This window comes from Pezoporus flaviventris, unplaced genomic scaffold (assembly GCF_033815535.1).
Source record: "Pezoporus flaviventris isolate CSIRO_AGI_PZ_B2104156 unplaced genomic scaffold, CSIRO_AGI_Pfla_v1 ptg000078l, whole genome shotgun sequence".
Taxonomy (NCBI): Eukaryota; Metazoa; Chordata; class Aves; order Psittaciformes; family Psittacidae; genus Pezoporus; species Pezoporus flaviventris.
This window is the reverse complement of record NW_026892626.1, coordinates 16,677,895-16,697,465: the sequence shown is the minus strand read 5'-3', so window position 1 is coordinate 16,697,465 and position 19,571 is coordinate 16,677,895. Positions and strand designations below refer to the sequence as shown.

At 55.1% G+C, this 19,571-nt stretch overlaps 1 protein-coding gene across 4 annotated transcripts in view; it reads left to right on the top strand.

Moving 5' to 3' along the window:
• Positions 1-7,004: 7,004 nt before the first annotated feature.
• The window catches only part of PEMT (phosphatidylethanolamine N-methyltransferase), a 41,201-nt gene continuing 28,634 nt past the window's right edge, over positions 7,005-19,571 (top strand). The window contains exons 1-4 of one of the 4 annotated variants that reach the window (XM_061473380.1): positions 7,005-7,145; positions 11,286-11,393; positions 12,747-12,886; positions 15,995-16,076. In XM_061473380.1, coding sequence (XP_061329364.1) covers positions 7,071-7,145; positions 11,286-11,393; positions 12,747-12,886; positions 15,995-16,076 — 405 coding nt within the window. In that variant the 5' untranslated portion in view covers positions 7,005-7,070. Of the gene's footprint in view, positions 7,146-9,769; positions 9,970-11,285; positions 11,394-12,746; positions 12,887-15,994; positions 16,077-19,571 lie in introns of those variants that run through there. The other 3 variants (XM_061473381.1, XM_061473382.1, XM_061473383.1) reach the window with 3 other exon arrangements.

The window sequence follows — 19,571 nt, the reverse complement described above, 5'->3', positions numbered from 1 at the left end:
CTCACCCTCCCCTCCTGCTGCTGTGATTCAGAGCTTAAGGCTCTTAGTGGTGAAGAACAATGTATGTTTAATTCATTTAGGGGAATCAAGCTCATCTATGCCTGACTACTCCCATCACCTCCACTTCCATTAATGCCTGAGCTGCTTGCCTGGTTTCCTTTGGCTCTGGAAGAGAGTCAGCATTACAGGGAGACCCATTCCCTTCAATTCCACAAATGCCAGTGCCTGGAGAGCAGCAGAAGACCCCCTTCACCCCATCCCCATGGTAAGGGGGGTACTTTTGGTTGCTCACATTAGTCCTATGGGCACTTTCTGCCTTATGACTCCCTTTTCATGGATGGCACAGGGAGCTGGCAGTGCTTGGTACCAGGGTCCAGCCAAGCAGGACCAGCTTATCCCTATGGAGGAAAGTGGAAACCCATTGCTGTGGGTGGAAGTGGAGCAGATTGCCCTTGGGATGCACTGAGGAAAAGGCTCTGCTGGACTTATACACCCTTTCTGCTTTCAGTATCAGTCTAGCTCAGAGTACGATGCCCAAAGCAGTCTCCCTGCTTGGGGGCTGCTGTGCCCCTTGCCAGTGGGACACAGGGACAAAGCTTGCTGATCATGGGGCCTCTGCCTTCCTGGGGTCCCCAGCCTCCTTCCTGGGGTCCCCAACCTTCTTCCCATCTCCCTTTTGGGATGCTTCTGTGATGCAGCTCACAAACAGCCGAGAAAACAGAGGGGAAAGAAGAGAAGATAAAAATAAACAGCATCAGGAGTGGGTTTGAAGTAAACAACAGCAACACATCAAAGAGGAGGGAGAGTGATGCTCTGCGGGGGTATTTATAGCCGGCTCTGTGCTTCCATGGGATAATTCCCCCATGGAAGTTTCATCCCTGGCCCATCCAGGAGTGTGTGTGTGTCCAAGACCTGCATGTCAGCCCTTCCTTAGGGATGATCCCGCGTGGTTTTAGCCAGGAGGCAGAGCACATCCCTACAGCTTTTAGACACATGGCAGGGCTGATGCCCCCAGTAGGCTCCAAACCCAGCTCTTTGCTGAGCACCAGGGCCGGGCTCCTGCTGCAGTGACCATCACGCATGGCACGAAGCAGTCCCCATTACCAGGCTTTGCCCCCCACTGAGTCCTCAATGAGGGCTCTTTTCTCTCTGCATCCCTCCTGGGTGTCACATCTGAGAGCTAGGCTGATTGCTTGGGAATAGACAAAGCGAGGGATGAGCAATGGCCATGGAGGTGATGCTGGGTGCTGTGACTCAGCTCCCTCCATCACCCCTGCTGTGGTGAGCATTAGGAGAGTGTCTGGAGAGCTCAGCATCCAAAACCTGGCTGCTTGGCTCATTATATGTGTCTGGAGCTATGTCCCATATCCCTGCGCTGATGATGTGCAGGGAAGTCTTCTGGGGGCTGGTTCAGTCCTCTGTTCCTTGAACCATACAGGTAAAGGCACTTGGGGTGCACAGGGAGGGTTCTAGGTGCAGAGAGGACCAGGAGGTTCAGGCAGCATCAGGGAAAGCTGCCCAACCTCTTTGGATGGACCCATGGGGCAATAGGGGTTGTTTCCTACCTCCAGCATGGAACATCTTGCAGCCGGGGGATGTGGTAGCAGTGCCCGTTTCAACTGCCTCCTGCTTTGGGAAGCCTTAGCTTGTCTTAAAGCATCTGTCCCCATGAAAGGTGCTTTGGAGGGATTTGAATGGTTCAGGGGATTTAGGGCTTTGGGGGAGAGCAGATTGGCAATAAAGCCTCCAGCCAGCTGTGCAGAGTCAGGACCCTTGCAGAAGAACAAGCCGGAGGGATTTCCATCCCAAAACCTCCTTGCAGAGCGATTTCCATCATCCCGGAGCCCCAGAACCTCATCCCTCCTTGCAGCATCTCCCAGGCTGGATGAGCAGCAGCCACTGCAGTAGCTGCTCACCCTCACCGCTGCTCTCTAATCAGACACGGGCTTTGCAATTAAGCATCACAGAGTACCCCGGGGACAGAACCCGCTGTTAGAGCCCGGCTCAGACGTGGCTGGGGAGGGAGAGACCTGATTTCCCACTTAGCAGACAGGTCACGAGCGGTGCATTCATTGATCCCAGAAAGCAAAGCCTCCGCTTCATTAGAGACACACTAGTGATGAACGCAGCCTCGGGGAGCAGGGAAGCTGCTGTGAATCCTTCCCTAAGTGCTGTTTCCAATGGGTTCGAAGCACTGATGCTGGGAAGCTCCTCTGAGAGCGTGGCTTTGCCTGCTCCTTGCTGCAGCACCCATCACACTTGTGGCTCTGGGAATGGGCTGAGGCTGGAAAGATGCACTTTCGAGCCTCTGTGTCTGTCCCCTCCTGCTGTGCTTCTCCCCACTGATGCATGACAAGGGCACGATGCCCTGGGTTAAAGGAATACAAGCTGTGGCTCTTGCCAAGGCAGAGCACCGGGGCAAGACCACCAACGTGATAGTGTTTGCAGGGGGTGTCCATCCATGAGCAAAGCCTTAGGAGAGCTGGTTTGGGTGCAGGCAGCGCAAAAGCAGGGCAGAGAAGAAGCAGCCCCAGGCCATTGGGGCACGGTGATGTTTGGCAAGAGGCTTATGCAAGGTCCTGCCCTGAACCAACCTTGTGTACGCAGCGTGTTGAATGTAAAGGGGAATGTTCCCCTTTTCCTGCAGGAAGGACAGATCCTGCCCTGTCCTCTGTCTCTGATTTGCCCTCCCCAGGTCAGCTCTCTCCAGAGGGAGGTTTCCTCACTGCCTCCTGCCAACGGTTACTGGCAATAACTTCTCAATGCCCTTCAGTGCAGCTGCTCAAGGCAGCAGATGGGGATGTGGGCTGTAGCTGTGCCAGGCTGGTTGCCCTGCAAAGCCTGCTGCAGGATAAGCTGGGCTTTATGCGAGTAGCTCCATCTACACCCAAAGTTCCCATTCCCTCCTGGAAGTCACAGAACACCAGGTTGGAAGGGACCTCAAGGATCATCGAGATGCTATTGAGAGACCTGTTGAGATACTGGTGTGGTTAATGGGAGCACAGCGGGAAGAGCATCACTAGGGCTGAGCATTGTGAATGAGCTGGAACAGGGCCCAGTGCCATCCCCTTCCCTGCATCACGACTCCTCACATCACGATCACAACACCCACAGGCGGAAAAGCAAGGGAAGGACTGTGAGCCTTTAACGTGGAGACTTTCCTGGAGGTTTTCCTGCTTCTCTGTGTGAGGGCAGACATGGGGCTTAAGGAGGTTTCTGCTCCATTGACTCACGCTGCGCTGCAGGTTCGGGGCAGGGATGTGTCACCCTGCTCTGGTGGGTGTCAGGGCTTCCTGCTGCTAATCCTTTAAGGAAAGCACCTCCCATGGGTCATCCTCTGCTGTCAACAGCAATGAGCTTCCCACTTCGTGGCACGTCCCCTTCGCAGGGGCTGTTGTTCAGCAACTGCTCCTGGGGCAGATCTCAAGCTCCCAAGCATTTGGCTCCTGTTTCTGGCTCACGCTGGTACACGGAGGAGCTGGAAGCAAAGCATCCTCTTCCCAACCTGGCTTTCCGTTTGGGAGCATCTTGGGTTTTGCTGAATCACAGAATGGGTTGGGTTGGAAAGAACCTTAAGATCACCCAGTTCCAACCTCCTGCTATGGGTAGGGGCACCTTCCACTAGAGCAGGTTGCTCCAAATTCCATCCAATCTGGCCTTGAACACTGCCAGGGATGGGGCATTCACCACTTCTATGGGCACCCTGTTCCAGCACCTCACCACCCCCACAGGAAAGATCTTCTTCCTTATATCCAATCTGAACTTCCCTTGTTTTATGTATGGAGCTTTCTTCATCCCTGGGTATTTAAGGGAACTCCAGGAGCATCTGGGCACAGAAAGAAGGGAAGGAGCAGCTGCCTCTTTGGATTTACAGGGATCAGCATCCCCGGCGAGTCCCCAGCATTAAGCAGGGTGTAACAGGGAGCAGAGTGTGACTCACATCCCATATGTTCTCAATCCACCGCGTTCAATCAAGCCTAATAAAATTGATAGGGGAGCATTGAAAATCTCGTGATTAATTCTTTATGATCTGTAATAGGGGAGCTGTGTGCCAATTACTCGAGTAAATCATTCATCAGAATATAAATAGAGCTAACTTCCAGCACAAACACTAAAGGATTTCCACTAGGATTGCAGGGCTGGATTGCAGCATTGCACCACTGGTGACAACGTGTTTATCTCATGGAGGACGGAGGAGTATCTGTGATTTTTGCTGCCCCAGCCTTCAGCTCCACGCTCCAGTGTTGTTTGCTTCTCTCTAGGTTTGCAATGCTGCCCTTTACCATGCGATTCCACGTTCCATCCTTGATCTCCATGACCCCTGAGCCCAAGGCTTTGCACGTTCGCAAGGGTTAAACCCAACAGGGTTTATTTCAGGGCAGGTTTGGACGTGTGGACCGTGACACAGCCCTCAGGGAAGGGGACAAATGGGGCCTCTGTCAGCAAGGGATGGCGCCGTGGTGGGACCAGATTGTGAGCTCAGCTACGAGAAACCAAGACCACAAGCAGAAAGCAGCCCTTGCTGGTGACCATTGAGGCTTGATGGGGACACCCATAATGTGGAAGCTGTGGGTGCTTTATATCCCCTTTTCCCCTTTATCTCAGCAAGAAAACTAATCCTTTAGTCTGGAAGCTTTCTCTATGGCTTGGAAGAACAGAGATCCCTCTGTGTTGAAGTTGACCCAGCTGCAGTTTCCCACCAATATCTCACTTCTATGGGAAACTCACCCTGCCCTGGATTTCCACGTGTGGAGTCCCCTGGCTCTCCTTGTGTTTGAAACTGCAGCTTGCTAACCCGCAGGCAGCGAGCATCCTTCATGGCCTGACACACACATGCATTGCTGATCATAGAATCATGGCATCACAGGATGGTTTGGGTTGGAAAGGACCTTGGGACCATCCCGTTCCAGCCCCTCACACCAGACCATGTCACCCAAAGCTCCGTGCAACCTGGCCTTGAACACTGCAAGGGATGGAGCACTCACCGCTGTGAACATGTGAAACACATGGAAACCCTCCAGTGCTGCTGCAGGAGATGCCAACAGAAGCAGCGGTGGCTGCATGATCCCTGTCAGCTTCCCACTGCATCCCATTTCCCAACCAGCAAGCTGGATCCTGGTCCGCACCCAAGAGGGATGCTCCATTATGAACGGCTTCGTTTAAGGGCTTTCTGCCCACAGAGACATCTGCAACTCAACATTCATCAGTGACCTCTTGGGGCCATAGTGGGATTTCAAAGGGCGCTGGGAGCTGGGAAGAGACTTGGGAAAGCCAAGGGCAATGCCCTCTTCCTCAGCTTGGTGCTTCGAAATGGGAACCAGGATAAAAGGCATGCCATGGGGACAAGGGGAGGGATGGGGACACAAAGAAAAGCCCTGCAGAAAGCCCTCTTTGTCTCCTTTTCAGCTGCTGGATGTTTCCGAGGCGGGACAGAGACCAGTGTGGAGCAAACACCCCCAGTCCTTAGGTGCAAAATGTTCCCTGGACAGGAGATTTGGCAGCGGGAATGGTGTGGGTGTGATTCCCTGCCCCAAACACAGCTGAGCACAGGTAGGGCGCTGCAGCACATACCTTTACTGGGTGCTTACAACATGATAGATGTGTATGTGACAGCCTAGCTCTGCTGGCCTTGCGTGAGCTCCCCTCTGCACCTCCTCATTGCCCATCCCTGCCTTCATCCCTCCAGTTCCCTCATCCAGACCCATTCCTCCTCCCAGCCTGCCACAGCATCCTTGTCCTTTCCCTTGCTGCAGGGAAGAGGTTTCTCCCTGCTAATTCCCTCCCTGGAGGACCATTTCCTCCCCTTTGAACACAGCCATCACTGCTGTTCCCCCTGCATCCCCTTCGCATCCCTGCTGCCCCAAGCACCCAGCTGGTGGGACTGACAGAACAAACATCCTCCCATCTGCTCCGGCGCCCCAGCCGGGGAGATGACACAGGGATAATCACACACTCAGCACAGCAGAATTATCCAGTGCGAGGGAGAAGAGGCCGGAAGCAGCTGGAGAGCATCCGTAGGGAATGCTACTCCCACCACAGCTCCTGCATCCCAAACTGGAGCTGCACGTTATACTGGGAACGGAGGGGTCCAGCCCCATATACACACCCCAAGTGCTGACCCTGCAGCAAGTCTGGAGTAAGGAAAGCTGGATCCCCGTGGAGCCAACAGTTGTAGCTGGGTTGCTCTGGGTCTGTGAAGCGCATCCTCCAAGGATGCCATGTTACTGTGAAGGGCCATCACTCACATTTTAAGTGCCAGGGCACGAGCATCAGGACATCCCATCCCTTCCCCGTTCCCAACTGGGATGACCGCTTTGCAGCTCATCCATAAGGTTCCCTTCAAATCCAACTCCTTTTTGAACGGAATGTGTTTCCCCTCAGAAGAGGGCCTTCGGAAGGGGATGGTCCACGCACAGACCCTCAGCTCCGCACTGCACCCCCTGCGGCGCATCACCCAGCAACATCCCGGAGAGAGTGCAGAAGATAAACTGTATTAGTCATAGTAATAACAGCAATTACAAAGCCAATGCTACACCTGCTGACGGGAGCCACCCGCAATGATTTGCCCTTGATTTGATGGCTCCATGTTTTGGACTGGAACGAGTAATATCGGGCAAAAAAAACATCTGATTTCCACAGCCTGTCCTGTGCTGGAAGGCCACTGGAGATGGGTCCTGGTGCCGGCCCCTGCTGCGAGCCCTTCGTAGGGGCAGCACAGGCAGCGCCTCAGCGCCGGGGCCTGCTCCACCCGCTCCCACCCTCGGCCCCACACCGGCTGCCCGGGGGGGGGGACGGGACTCTGTGGGTGGTGGGGGCCGACCCACGCCGGGTCCCGTCCCGTCCCGTCCCCCCCCGGTTGCTTCACCGGGGCAGGGTCGAAGTCCAGGCTCCGGCAGCGCGCTCCCGCAGCCGGACACAGCCCGCGACGGAGGCGGCCAGGTCAGTGCTTGCCCGAGGCGGCCCCGGCTCCCCGCTCCGGAGCTCCGGAGGCGGGACTACGCTTCCCGGCAGCGCCAACGCGCGGGGCTCCGCCGGGGAGGCGGCGGCGGCGGCCGCGGCCCCGCTCCGCCATGGCGGGGCTGGCCGGGGGCCGGCCGTTCCCTTGGGAGTGCTGCGAAGGGCTGGGCGGCCTGGAGTACGGGCAGGTAACGGCGGGCGGCACCGGGACACGGCCCGGCCCGGCCCGGCCTTGGAGAGCACAGGGAAGGCGGGGGGGGGCCGGCCCGGGCCCGGTTCTTCCCCCTCCCCGCTCCGCGGTCTCTATCGCAGGTGCACAGGCCCCGGGGTGAGCGGTGTCCGGTGCCCGCCCAGAGCGGTGCCACACGAGGCGCGATGGAGTGGGGAACAGCCTGGGCTGAGCCGGGCAGAGACCATGGGTGCTGGGGCTGCGGCAGTGCCTGCCCGTGTGGCTCTTGGGTGCCCGTGTGGCTCTCATTGGGTGCCCATGTGGCTCTCATTTGGTGCCCATGTGGCTCTCATTTGGTGCCCATGTGGCTCTCAGTGGGTGCCCATGTGGCTCTCATTTGGTGCCCATGTGGCTCTCAGTGGGTGCCCATGTGGCTCTCATTTGGTGCCCATGTGGCTCTCATTGGGTGCCCATGTGGCTCTCATTTGGTGCCCATGTGGCTCTTGGGTGCCCGTGTGGCTCTTGGGTGCCCATGTGGCTCTCATTTGGTGCCCATGTGGCTCGCAGTGGGTGCCCATGTGGCTCTCATTTGGTGCCCATGTGGCTCTCATTGGGTGCCCATGTGGCTCTCATTTGGTGCCCATGTGGCTCTCATTGGGTGCCCATGTGGCTCTCATTTGGTGCCCATGTGGCTCTTGGGTGCCCGTGTGGCTCTTGGGTGCCCATGTGGCTCTCATTTGGTGCCCATGTGGCTCGCAGTGGGTGCCCATGTGGCTCTTGGGTGCCCATGTGGCTCTCACTGGATGCCCATGTGAATCTTACTGGGTGCCCATGTGACTCTCATTGGGTGCCCATGTGGCTCTCAATGGGTGCCCATGTGGCTCGCAGTGGATGCCTGTGTGGCTCTTATTGGGTGCCCATGTGGCTCTCATTTGGTGCCCATGTGACTCTCATTGGGTGCCCATGTGGCTCTCATTTGGTGCCCATGTGGCTCTCAGTGGGTGCCCATGTGGCTCTTGGGTGCCCATGTGGCTCTCAATGGGTGCCCATGTGGCTCGCAGTGGGTGCCCATGTGGTTCTTGGGTGCCCATGTGGCTCTCATTTGGTGCCCATGTGGCTCTCGGGTGCCCATGTGGCTCTCATTTGGTGCCCATGTGGCTCTCATTTGGTGCCCATGTGGCTCTTGGGTGCCCATGTGGCTCTCAGTGGGTGCCCATGTGGCGCTCATTGGGTGCCCCTGTGGCTCTCATTGGGTGCCCATGTGGCTCTCAGTGGGTGCCCATGTGGCTCTGAGTGGGTGCCCATGTGGCTCTTGGGTGCCCATGTGGCTCTCAGTGGGTGCCCATGTGGCTCTGAGTGGGTGCCCATGTGGCTCTTGGGTGCCCATGTGGCTCTCAGTGGGTGCCCATGTGGCTCTCACTGGATGCCCGTGTGGCTCTCATTTGGTGCCCATGTGACTCTCATTGGGTGCCCATGTGGCTCTTGGGTGCCCATGTGGCTCTCAATGGGTGCCCATGTGGCTCGCAGTGGATGCCTATGTGGCTCTTATTGGGTGCCCATGTGACTCTCATTGGGTGCCCATGTGGCTCTTGGGTGCCCATGTGGCTCTCAGTGGGTGCCCATGTGGCTCGCAGTGGGTGCCCATGTGGCTCTCATTGGGTGCCCCTGTGGCTGTCATTTGGTGCCCATGTGGCTCTCATTGGGTGCCCCTGTGGCTCTTGGGTGCCCATGTGGCTCTCAGTGGGTGCCCATGTGGCTCTCATTGGGTGCCCCTGTGGCTCTTGGGTGCCCATGTGGCTCTCAGTGGGTGCCCATGTGGCTCTTGGGTGCCCATGTGGCTCTCAGTAGGTGCCCATGTAGCTCTCACCCAGTTCCCCCCTGTGGCTGTTCGAGTGCCCATGTGGCCCTTACTGTGTGGCCATGTGACTCCCATCAGGTGCCCATAGGGCACTCACCCAGTTGCCCCTGTGGCCTTCACTGGGTGCCCATGTAGCTCTTCCTCAGATGCCCATGTGGCTCTGGTCCAGTTGCCTTTGTGCCCCTCACTGGGTGCCCATGTAGCTCTCACCCTGTTCCACCGATGGCTCTCTGGGTGCCCATATTGCTCTTATGCAGTTGCCCATGTGGCTCTCACCCTGGTGCCCGTGTGGCTCTCACTGGGTTCCCATGTGGCTCCCATTGGGTGCCCAAGTGGCTCTTTCTGGATGTGGCTCTCACTGGGTGCCCATGTAGCTCTCACCCCGTTCTACCTATGGCTCTCTGGGTGCCCATGTGGCTCTTACCCGGTTGCCCATGTGGCTCTCACCCAGTTGCCCCTGTGGCTTTCAACTGGGTGCCTGCGTGGCTCTGGTCCAGTTGCCTTTGTGGCTTTCACTGGGTGCCCGTGTAGCTCTCACCCCATTCCACCTATGGCTCTCTGGGTGCCCATATGGCTCTCACCCAGTTGCCCCTGTGGCTTTCACTGGTTGCCTGTGTGGCACTGGTCCAGTTGCCATTGTGGCTCTCACTGGGTGCCCATGTAGCTCTCACCCAGTGCCTCTCTGGGTGCCTGTGTGGCTCTCACTGGGTGCCCGTGTGGCTCTCATTAGGTATCCGTGCCGCTCTCACCCTGCCCAGCTTTGGGGTTACAAGCAGGCAGGCAGCATTTGCCGCAGTTATCGATCACCCCTCGGGGAGGAGCGGACAAAGTTGACTGTCCTGTACTTGTCTGTGGCTGTCCCAGCCTGTAGGGACAGCTCATCCTAAGGGGTTCCCCTTTTATCCCTGTAAGCACACAGCAGGCACAGGCCAATCCGCCTCCCACTGCCAGGCACGGATTCGGTTGTTGAGGAGGAGGCGAGCAGGTGAGTGTGTTAACGATGCTGCCAGGCAGGAGTTAGTAGGTCAAGAAGCTTCTGTTCAGCCTGTGCTGGTGCTGTTCTCAGTGCTGTACAAAACGAGAGGCAAGAAGTTGTCCTGATCACTGGATTGCAGTTGGAGCAGGACCAGGCAGTAACAGCCCGGGTACCCGGCTGGGTTTGGAGGGATGAGGTCTGATGGTTAAAGGTCTGCTCAGGGGTGAAGAGAAGGGAGGAACAGGGGGAGTTGCGTCAGGATCAGGTCCTAAGGGCTGTTCCCATCATAGTTGTTCTCACTGGCTGGGCAGGAGGCACCCGGACATGCCCTGGGACAGCACAGGATCCATTCCCAGGTGCTTTGCTCTTGGCTATGGAAGGCACCAGATATAGCAGCCATGAATCTCTGGTTCTAACGTGTGAGGAGCCAGCGGGGATTTCTCTCCTGGACTAGCAAGGTGGAGCTGATGCCTTTTCAAACCTTTCCTGTTCCTGCATCCAAAGGACTTGCAAACACAGCTGTATTTAGGAAGCAGAAACCTTCCACATCCCGCTGTGTTGTCTTGGTTTTGATTGAAGCGAGGGAAGGGCTCGGGCTGGGCTGGTTTGTCCTTTGTTTTCCAAGTTTCAGGGAAAAAAAAACATAGGAAAAAAAAGAAGGTGCTGAGTGTTTTTCATCTAAATCCCACTGCAGGGAGGAGAAGCAGCAAGGCTTATTGCACCTAAACGTGCTGACAGTGTCAGGGAGCCCTCCTGGGGAAAACAGCTCTTTCTTAAATGGAGAAAGGGGGAAAAACTCGGAGCTTTAAGGGCTTTTTGTTGCTGTCATTAAGGAAGACAGGAAAGTCTTTAGCAGCTTACAGTGCAGCTGCATCTCCCTTCACTGTGGAAGGGGTTTGCATTGCTCTTACTTTATGGAAGGCAAGTTTGAGGCTGCCACAGTTCCTTGCTTGGAGTTTCCATGCAGACCAGCAATCCTGGGACACAAAGCCATCCCTGGGGATGCCAAAGCACTGTGAACACGCTGAGGTTGGCAGCTGCCCCATAGGGGCTGGCGCTTGTCCCCACAGTGTCCTCAAAGTGCTCATGTCCTGAGTGCTTCCCAAGAGCCCCATATCCCTGAGGGGTGTGGGGATACAGCTTGGAGGAGCCCCCATCCTTCCTCTTGGCTTTGCACCCTGAACAGAGCATTGCCTGGGGCTATGGAGAGATTCCTCTGCTCTTGCAAGGCAGCTTGGTTTGAGATGAAGTGCCCCCTATTCAGGTGCAACACCCAGTGTCCCCCCAGGATCCTGCACCCCCAGTGACTGTCCTTCCCTCCCCAGGTGGATGTGACAGTCATGGCACGGCTCTTCGGCTACGTGGATGTGACTGACTCTGCCTTCATTGTGGCCGCCCTCTCCATCGCCTTCAATCCTCTCTTCTGGAACATGGTAAGAGCTGCCTGTGCACGGCTGCCCTGTTGCTTTTAGCCGTCCTTTGCCAGCTGCAGGGGGGTCTCCTTTTGGCCACACTGGAGAATAAACCTCTTCTGGGGGTGTCTGCTGGGCTTGTGGGGTGAATGGTGCTCAGTTATTAGAAGTGGAGCTGTGCTGCAGAGAGAATTCCTGGGGCTGGAGGTGCCTGTGATGTGTATCCTGGACGAGGTGAAGGTGGGATTCAGTGCGGGATGCAGAAGGAATTAGGAGCTGAGCTTGGGAGATGGAACAGAGGAATCAAACCTGTCTTCTCCTGCACCTCCCACCCCAGCAGGTCGCCATTGGGACTGAACATAAATGGCATTAACCCTCTGCACGGGAGGCATTCCCTGCTGCTTCCCCCTGAAATGTGTTGGTTGTGTGGATGGCAGGAAGTAAAAGCAGCCAAAACATAACCTGAAGCAGTTCTCCCTTCATCATGCTGCAGAGAGCTGCGGGGTTGGCAGCAGCCCTGAGCAGGAGCAGGGGTGCTCCTGTGCAGAGTGATGCTCGCTGTCTGTGTGGGTGCCATAGCGCTTCAGGAGCTGAGACTGGAAGAGTCTTTGCTGCCCTTTACCACTGGGGTGTTGCTGCTTTCCTGCACCAGCAAGGTATAATCATGTCCAGCCCCATTTTGGAGCGCTGCAGAGCCAAACGGGAAGCCCAGGCTGACTGCAGCAGAGGGGCTCCCACCCTGCGCAAGCCAAGGTGGGGATGAAGCCTTCTCATGGAAACGGGATGCCATTTCAGCCAAGATACCCAAACCTGCCCACCAAACGCAGGCATTTTCACCCTGGGGGAAGTCTCCTTAAAGAAAAGGCCTTGTTTTTTCCACAGGGGGAGGATTGGGCTCTCTCTGAGCGTGGGGGCTTTAGAGATTGTCTCATGCTGGGCTTTGGAAAAGCGCGGCTCTCTTGGCTCTGAGTCACTTTGGAAGCCTCTGTCGGAGCTCTTTGTTGCAGCCCCCCTAATTTCTCATGCAAAGTCGTTATTAGGAAGCCTCACGGTGTCTGAAACTCGAGCTAGAACCTGCCACATTATTTCGACTGCAGAGTCATCCTTTAGCATAAAGAATCAATGAGCGAGCTTCAGGATGTGGTCTCTGGGGGGAAGAGATTGGCTCCAGCGACAATGCAGCATAAAAGGGAGAAGGAAGGGGGGGGGAAAGGCCTTTATTAGCGTCTGCTGCTACGCCTGCGCCTCGTGGGATGCCTGCAGCTTGGGAAAAGAGCGTGGCTTTTCTGGATCAGGAGTTTGGCTGCTGTTAAAGGCCAGGGAAAGCTGATGTAACAGCAGGAAGTTCATTGCGTTGCTGTTGTCCCCTTCCAGCGTCTGAAGAGCATTGCCGTTGGCGGCAGGTGGCACTGCAAGCAAGACGTGCAGGGCCTGCGCCTGGGAGCAGAAGGCATCTCTGCATGGCTTTGCAGTGACCAACCCGAGCTGGTGTGGTGGTGGAAGGCTCTGGGGAGGTGAGCGTGGCACCAGGTGCTGGCTGTAGGGTGGCTCTCGCAGTCCGTGTGCCTCCATGCGTACGCTTGCTGCGCCCCAGCATCTCCCTGCTGTGTCCAGGCTCCGTGTGTGGCTCACAGCAGGCACTGCTGGAAGGCTCTTGCAAGGGGGATGCGGGACCTGCAGCACTGAACAAGCCTCTGCTATCGGGTGCATTTTAGCAACAGTGGCCACAGCCATCCGTGGATTTTCCCTGTCCTGCTTCCTTTACGTCCTCCACCATCCTTTTATCCATGTGTGTCCCCTGCCCGTACCCAGCCAACAGCTCTTCTTTTTCTGCATCCCTGCACAGGCTCCCTTTGTTTTCTGCTATTTGAGTTCCTTCCCAGCAGCTGAGATCGCTTCTGCATCCGAATTACTTTGGGCTTGCAAGAGCTTTAGTGCAAAGACTGGATTGCTGTGCAGTGCCAAGCACTCTCTGCTCTCTGTGCTTTGGAAGTAATACGGGATCCTGGTCCAAAACCCTCCCGAGCGTGAAATTCCTGGTTTGGGGAGAGATTGGGTGGGGGTGCATTGGTTTAGTTCAGTGTCTTAATTCCCCATTTCTGCTGAGCTCTGGCCAGATCTGCCTCTTGCAAAGCTTGGCGCCGGGTTGTCCTTACTGTGCAGAGCCTCTGAATAAGTCTGTGGTGGGGAAACCCCAGCTCCATGCAGTGCTTGGCTGACGGAGAGGCGCATCTTGAGGCCTCGAGCATCCTGAGCTGTTTGCCCTGGAAAGCACCAGGGATTAACCCTGCAGGGTTTGGGGGTGAAGCACAAACTCCAGAGGCTGTAGAGGAGCTCCAGGGAAAGCCTTGATGCTCATGGAGTCAATGTGTATACTGTTGAGAGCAATTTAGAGCACCAGAGCCTAAGTGGGGCACTTTGCAGGACTCCACCCAGGTTGGATGCTCCCTCCTGTTCTCCACAAGGGAGAAAAGCTCTCCAAAAGGCCTCAGGACTCCCAGTTCTCACCTTTCCTCCCTGTAGCCATTCCCAATGGGTATCATGAATATCACTCCATGGTCACCTCTGCCTTTCCCCACCAAACCCAGGGCTGTCCCCCCCTCCTCTTCTGCTTCCACCCCTCTGTGCCAATTAGCATCCTGCTTGTCCATCACTGGCTCCTGGGTTATGCTGTCCATGGCACAGCTTGGATTTGTTCCTCTTGTTTTGCTCTGGTTTTGTCCTTGTTTTCTCTTCCCTCTCTCCTCCTCGTGCTGTCTGTGCTTTCCCACCCGCCGTGCCTGTTATGAGAGGAGCTGCTGGGAGCCGTCATCCGGCATCAGGCAGGGTGCAGGTGAGGTCCTGAAAGGCAGGAGCAGAGCTGGTTTGGGAATGAAATCACTTCAACTTCCCCAAAGATGTTCAGTGCACTGGGAGACCTGAGCTGTGGGGCTGTAGTAGGTGCACTGCTGGTCTCTGCTGTAAAACATTAATGAGGTCAAGGCAGCAGAAACTACAATAAATCCCATCTGTGTTTGGAAGGCCGTGGAATGATGGGAGAAACTTCCCATCCCTTGGTAACTAAGGAAGGCATTAAATAGCAGCTCCTTGGGGACAAACACTTTCAGGCCAGGAGAGGCAGATAACCTGCATGTGGGAGGCTTTAAAAAGCTCGCTGAGCCGCGGCACATGGGGAGGTTCTAGAAAGCTGGAAGGTTTCTGACCCTCTCCAAAGCAAGCAGGCAAGTGGCAGAGCCATGAGGCAGGTAGGCTGACGTCTGCCACCACACGAGTGAGTTTCAAGTGGGAAGCGCATCCATCAGCAATCCTTTTCTTGGCTTGAGGCTCTTAAAAACTCCTGTCTGGCGTCATGGACTGATTTAGAAATGGCACATCTTCAGCTTGCTCCTCCCCTCACCTCCGGTGACCCCCTGAGACACCCATCCTCGCACAGAGCAGACCCTCGGATGTCACGGTTAGGAGCAGGCTGGGTGTAATTTAGCATGGTTTTAAATAGACCCCATCAGACAAACGTGCTTTTATTCATCGAGGTTGCAGCTTTTCCTGTTGAGGGTAACAAGATCTCAGTTTGAGACTTCTGTCAAGTGCTTAAACTGCATGAGGTTTTCATTATGGGAGCAGTTGCGCAGGGAGCTGGGCTGACAGCGCCGGGCTCCTGATGGATGTGAATCTCTTGGTTCATTTCTTTTTCATTTCCCATCTTTTTCTCCTTCTTTGGAGACTGCCGGGATCTGCCAAGTGGATGAGAAGTGCTTGTGCTGGCGGGAGGGGGATGTTTGCAGGCTGATTTCATCTACCCCTGACCACTTCTTGCTAAACTCGGAGGAAGGTGCCTGGCCCCAAAACCTCCCCACGTAGCTGGGAAGGGGCTGGGAGCTTGGATGTGTTGGGATTCAGCCATCAGCAAGCCTTTTGGGGACAGGAGAAACCTGCTTGATGCTGGGGGGGGGGGGGGGGGGGGGGTTCAGCAGCAATCACTGTCTGCCTTACGAAGGGAAGGATTGAGCAGGGGATTGATGGTGGTGTGTCAGCACCTGGCTGGGGAAAAGGAATTGCGGGGTGTGAAATGGCTGTGTGAGGGCTGGTTAGCTGAAGTTTATGGGGTTGGGAGATGAATGAGCTGCAGTGATATAATGGTCTTTTCTGGCCTTCACATTCTGCAAACCTCAAGGGTTTTGTGGGCTCTGCAGAAAAACAGCCCTCAGCCATCTTCTGGAAGCTGCTTTTAGACCCCATTGCAGAAGCCCCGGCGCAGTGACTATGATTATCTGCTTATAACAGATGCTAGATCAATAGCGGGCCTTCAAGCTACGCTGCAAGGCAATTGACTGCAGAAAGTGCTTCTTTATTGGGGTAAAGCTGGGCTTGCAATGAGGCTTGGATTTGCTCTTACATATCCGGTCTTAAAATGTCACCGCCAGCTCTGATGCCTTTCATCCTTTGTGCAGGGAGAGGACGCGCATTATTCGTAATTGGGCTCTCTACCAGGCAGCAATCTCTGTTTTCATCCCCTACAATGCCTGGGAAAGAGCAAGGATTTGCTTGCTTTCTATTTTTCCTCCTCCCAAACAGCATTTAGTGGCAATTTAATTCCGAGTGACTCGGTAATACTTCTCGCTCAGGCAACGAGGCCTTTGCAGTGATGCTGTAACGCATGTGGTGAGCAGACGGACAGCATCGATTCTCCAGCCGTCTTGTAACAGGGTGAGTCCTGGCTGGGTGTATACCACTGTGCCTGTTTGGCTCCTAAATTTAGCTCTTCCAGCATCTTGGCACCGCTGCGAGCCACGTAACAGGTACCAAAACTGGGTCGCATCCTCCTGCCTGCTGGCTGGAGTGACACAATTAGGAGCGCTATCACCTTGAGGGAGAGCCACATCCTTCGTCCCGCCGCTGCTTCCCTGCAGCTTCCCAGCCAGGGGTGGTGGTGTTTGCATCTAAATCCTCTTTTAAGAAGCTGTGCGATGTCTTTTTATGATGTCCTTGCAGGCTGAGCTGCCTGTGGCGGGGGGAAACGTGGAGTTCAGCTTGGCTGAGCTGCTTCATCTGTGTGTCGAGCCAGGCACGGTCTCAGCCTTCAGGGCTGGAAGAGAATGGTGCTGATCCTTTGGGCAGCTGCCTGGCTACCACGCATGTCTCTAAACCAAGGTCAGAAGCTGCCTCTTACCTCACAGTCCCCTATAGATCATGGTCAAGCTGACCCAAAAAGCAGCCTCCTCCTTTTGCTAAGCTTCTGTAGCATGTTTTTCTAGAAACCCAGGGTGTTTGTTGTATAAACTGGACTTTTCTTGTTTGCTGGTTTAAAAATAAAGCGTGGGCTGCTGGCAGCTCTGCTGGAATAAGTCAGAACACGCACAAAAGGCGAAAAAGAATAGATTTAAGCCAAGAGTCTTGTTTTCATATGCATCAGAGGATTAACTATACACCCTAGAAGTTGGGAAGAGGGCATTTCCTCTCTGTCCCACTCCATCCCTGTTGTGCCATGCTGCTGAAGGATGTTAGTGTGGGAAATGGCAAGTCTATGACCACCTACATCCCATGGAACAAGGCAAAAAAAGCGGTGCTGGAGGCAAAATAGGAAGTAGTAGGATTTACCCAGCCTGGGAGGCATGGAAGGCAGCAGCTCTTCCTACATAGCCTAAGGCTTTGGCATCATTTGCGTATAGCCCTGGGGCTGGGAGCTGCTGGAACCCAGAGAAGGGAACTCCATCATCTCCCCTGGGACATCCCTATCTGGGGGCTGGATGGGGGCTTCCCAGGTTGTGTGCCTGCCTGCAGATGGGAGCCGGGTGTTTCCTGTCTGTGCCCTGGCGCAGACGTTTAGCAGGAGCCTGTCCGGTTCCCAGAAGGATGGGATCTCCCAAAATAGGCTGCTTTGACGAAGAACTGCAGACAGACGCAGTCTGCTGGGTGCTCTTGGGAGGTTATTTCTGTAAGACCCGCTGCCCGCCTTCCGTCGTGATGCAAATCCATCTCCTGGAGACTCACGCTGGGGAGGGAGGCGTTGAGGTTTCGTGCTGGGGGTGCTGGATGTGGCCGAGGCACACAGAGATGCCATCCCAAAGAAGATCCATCCTCATTTCCTCTGTTTTCTCCCCCCTTAGTGAACTCCAAGGGGACACTTATCTCCAGTTGCTCCCATGGCAGGAGTAAATGGGTAGTAAAGGAGGTTAGTAAATCAGGAAAGCAATCCCCTCCTTCTCTTTTCCACCTATAGTGTGTCCCCAGTGAGGCATGGAGCTGGAAATGGCAGGAGCATCCCACATCCCTACTCTTGAGTGTGAAACCAGATCCGTCAGCAGCCTCATCACAGCAGTGCTTGGTGGACAAGGGTCCCTGGTAGATACTAGGAGCCTTATCTCAGTTAAAGCAGACGAGTGCCTGCCTGCCCTATTCAGCTCTCTTGCATTCCCCTTTCTAATGGCAAAGCTCTAAAACCCCTCTACCCCAAAGCTGAGTTTCGGTAGCTGGTGCTGATGTATTACACTGCTGGAGGACATGGTCTGTGGACATCAAGCGTGCCTGGGCAGTAGCTTTGGTTGATCCATTGCAGTGGGATGGGAGCAGCAGTGCTCTGGCTGTTCAGAGTGAGGGGCTTTGATTTCGGAGGCGAAAGGAGGGGTGGGATGAAGCAGCCCTACCCAGCAAGCCTGATTTTCCTTTTCCCTGCCAAGCCATCCAAACCTCGGTGCTGCCTCGCGTGCAGGGAAAGAGCAGCAGCTCCCTTAGAAGGTTCCAGAAAAGCTGGAAGCCCCAGGCTTGTACATGTGGCTTCATCCAATCCCCCTGATCTCCCAGCAAATGTTGGGGTCAGGGAGAGGAAGGCCGATGTAATCCCATGTGTCATTGGAATCATGAGCCTCCACAGTACATAACAGTCAGCTGGATTTGGCAATATCATGCTTGGTAGTTTTCCCTTGCAACCCCTTTTTTGTCCGTTCTCTTTCCTCCTCCAGACCAGGGGTGATGCAGCCGTGGGCTTGTTCCGCAGGTTAGGACACGCAAGCTGCTGCCTTGCCTGGCTGAAGGGTGTTCACTCGCTGTCTGTGTGGGTACAGTCACTTTTGGTGTGATCCTTTTTTGTGCTTTTGGGGAAGAAAAAGCAGCTCACAGCCCTGAAGTGGGTGAGATGGAGATGGGTTTGAGCAGTTCTCTCTGCCTTTAGCTGTGGTGGGGAAGCCTGACGGTCAGGGCTCACAGAACGCCTTCGTCACCTCCTTTGTGCAGTGGGAGGTTTGCTCATTATCTGGCTTGTGCTTCGCTTATAAAAGAAGCTGTAATTGTAGCAGCTCCTTGCCATGAAAGCACAAAGGCATTTTCAGGGAAGGAAAATGTACTTGCAGCTTTTATGAGCCTTTACAGTACTCCTTCTGCCTACTTTGCTCGCCTCCTGCCCTTTCTCCAGCATCAGCTCTGTGCCTGCCTGGTGCTCAGCGTGACTGCCTCTGGCTCGAGCCTCTCTTTTGCTATAGAAATGCCCCTTTCAGAATGAAAGACTCGAGCATCCTCCTCCTCAGTATTGTTGGGTGAAGAACAGAGGAACCCTGCATCCCCTCTGTGCAGACGGATGTTCCTATTCCTGCCTCTTCCCTCAGAGCTGTGTTTTCTGCGGTGAGTCCACCAGCGGATGCTCAAATCTGCAACATTCCAGGAAGGGGTTTTGAATTGGGAAGAAAAAACCCCATCTGTCTGTGATACAGTGTGCACTCCTAACAGGACTGGAGCGATACCAAATCCCATCACCTTGGGGCATGCGTAGCTGTGCCTATTAAAAACTGGATGACCTCAGACCAGAGCCAGTATTTTTAACTCCGAAGCATTCCTATTAAGTACCCTTTCCTGTTTATTTTTACCAGGACATTGTTTTAATGACTGCAGAGTTACTCATTTGATTCCCAAGGCTGGGGAGCAGCAATGAATTAGTTTCATTTTCAGACTTGGTCATGCAGTCCTAGTCAAGATGTACTCAGCCAAAGCAAATGCATTGCCCAACTGAGGAACACGACTTTCCTGCCTGTTCCTGTCAGGCTGTGGTCCCTGGTGTGGATGTGCCTGGATCCTGCCCATGGCCAGGGGGTTGGAACTAGATGATCTTTAAGGTCCCTGCCAAGCCAAACCATTCGGTGACGCTATGACGTGCTCAGCCTCCCACATCCCTCTCTGTGCAGGGCTATGGAGCTAAAGGCTAAGAGGGTTTGA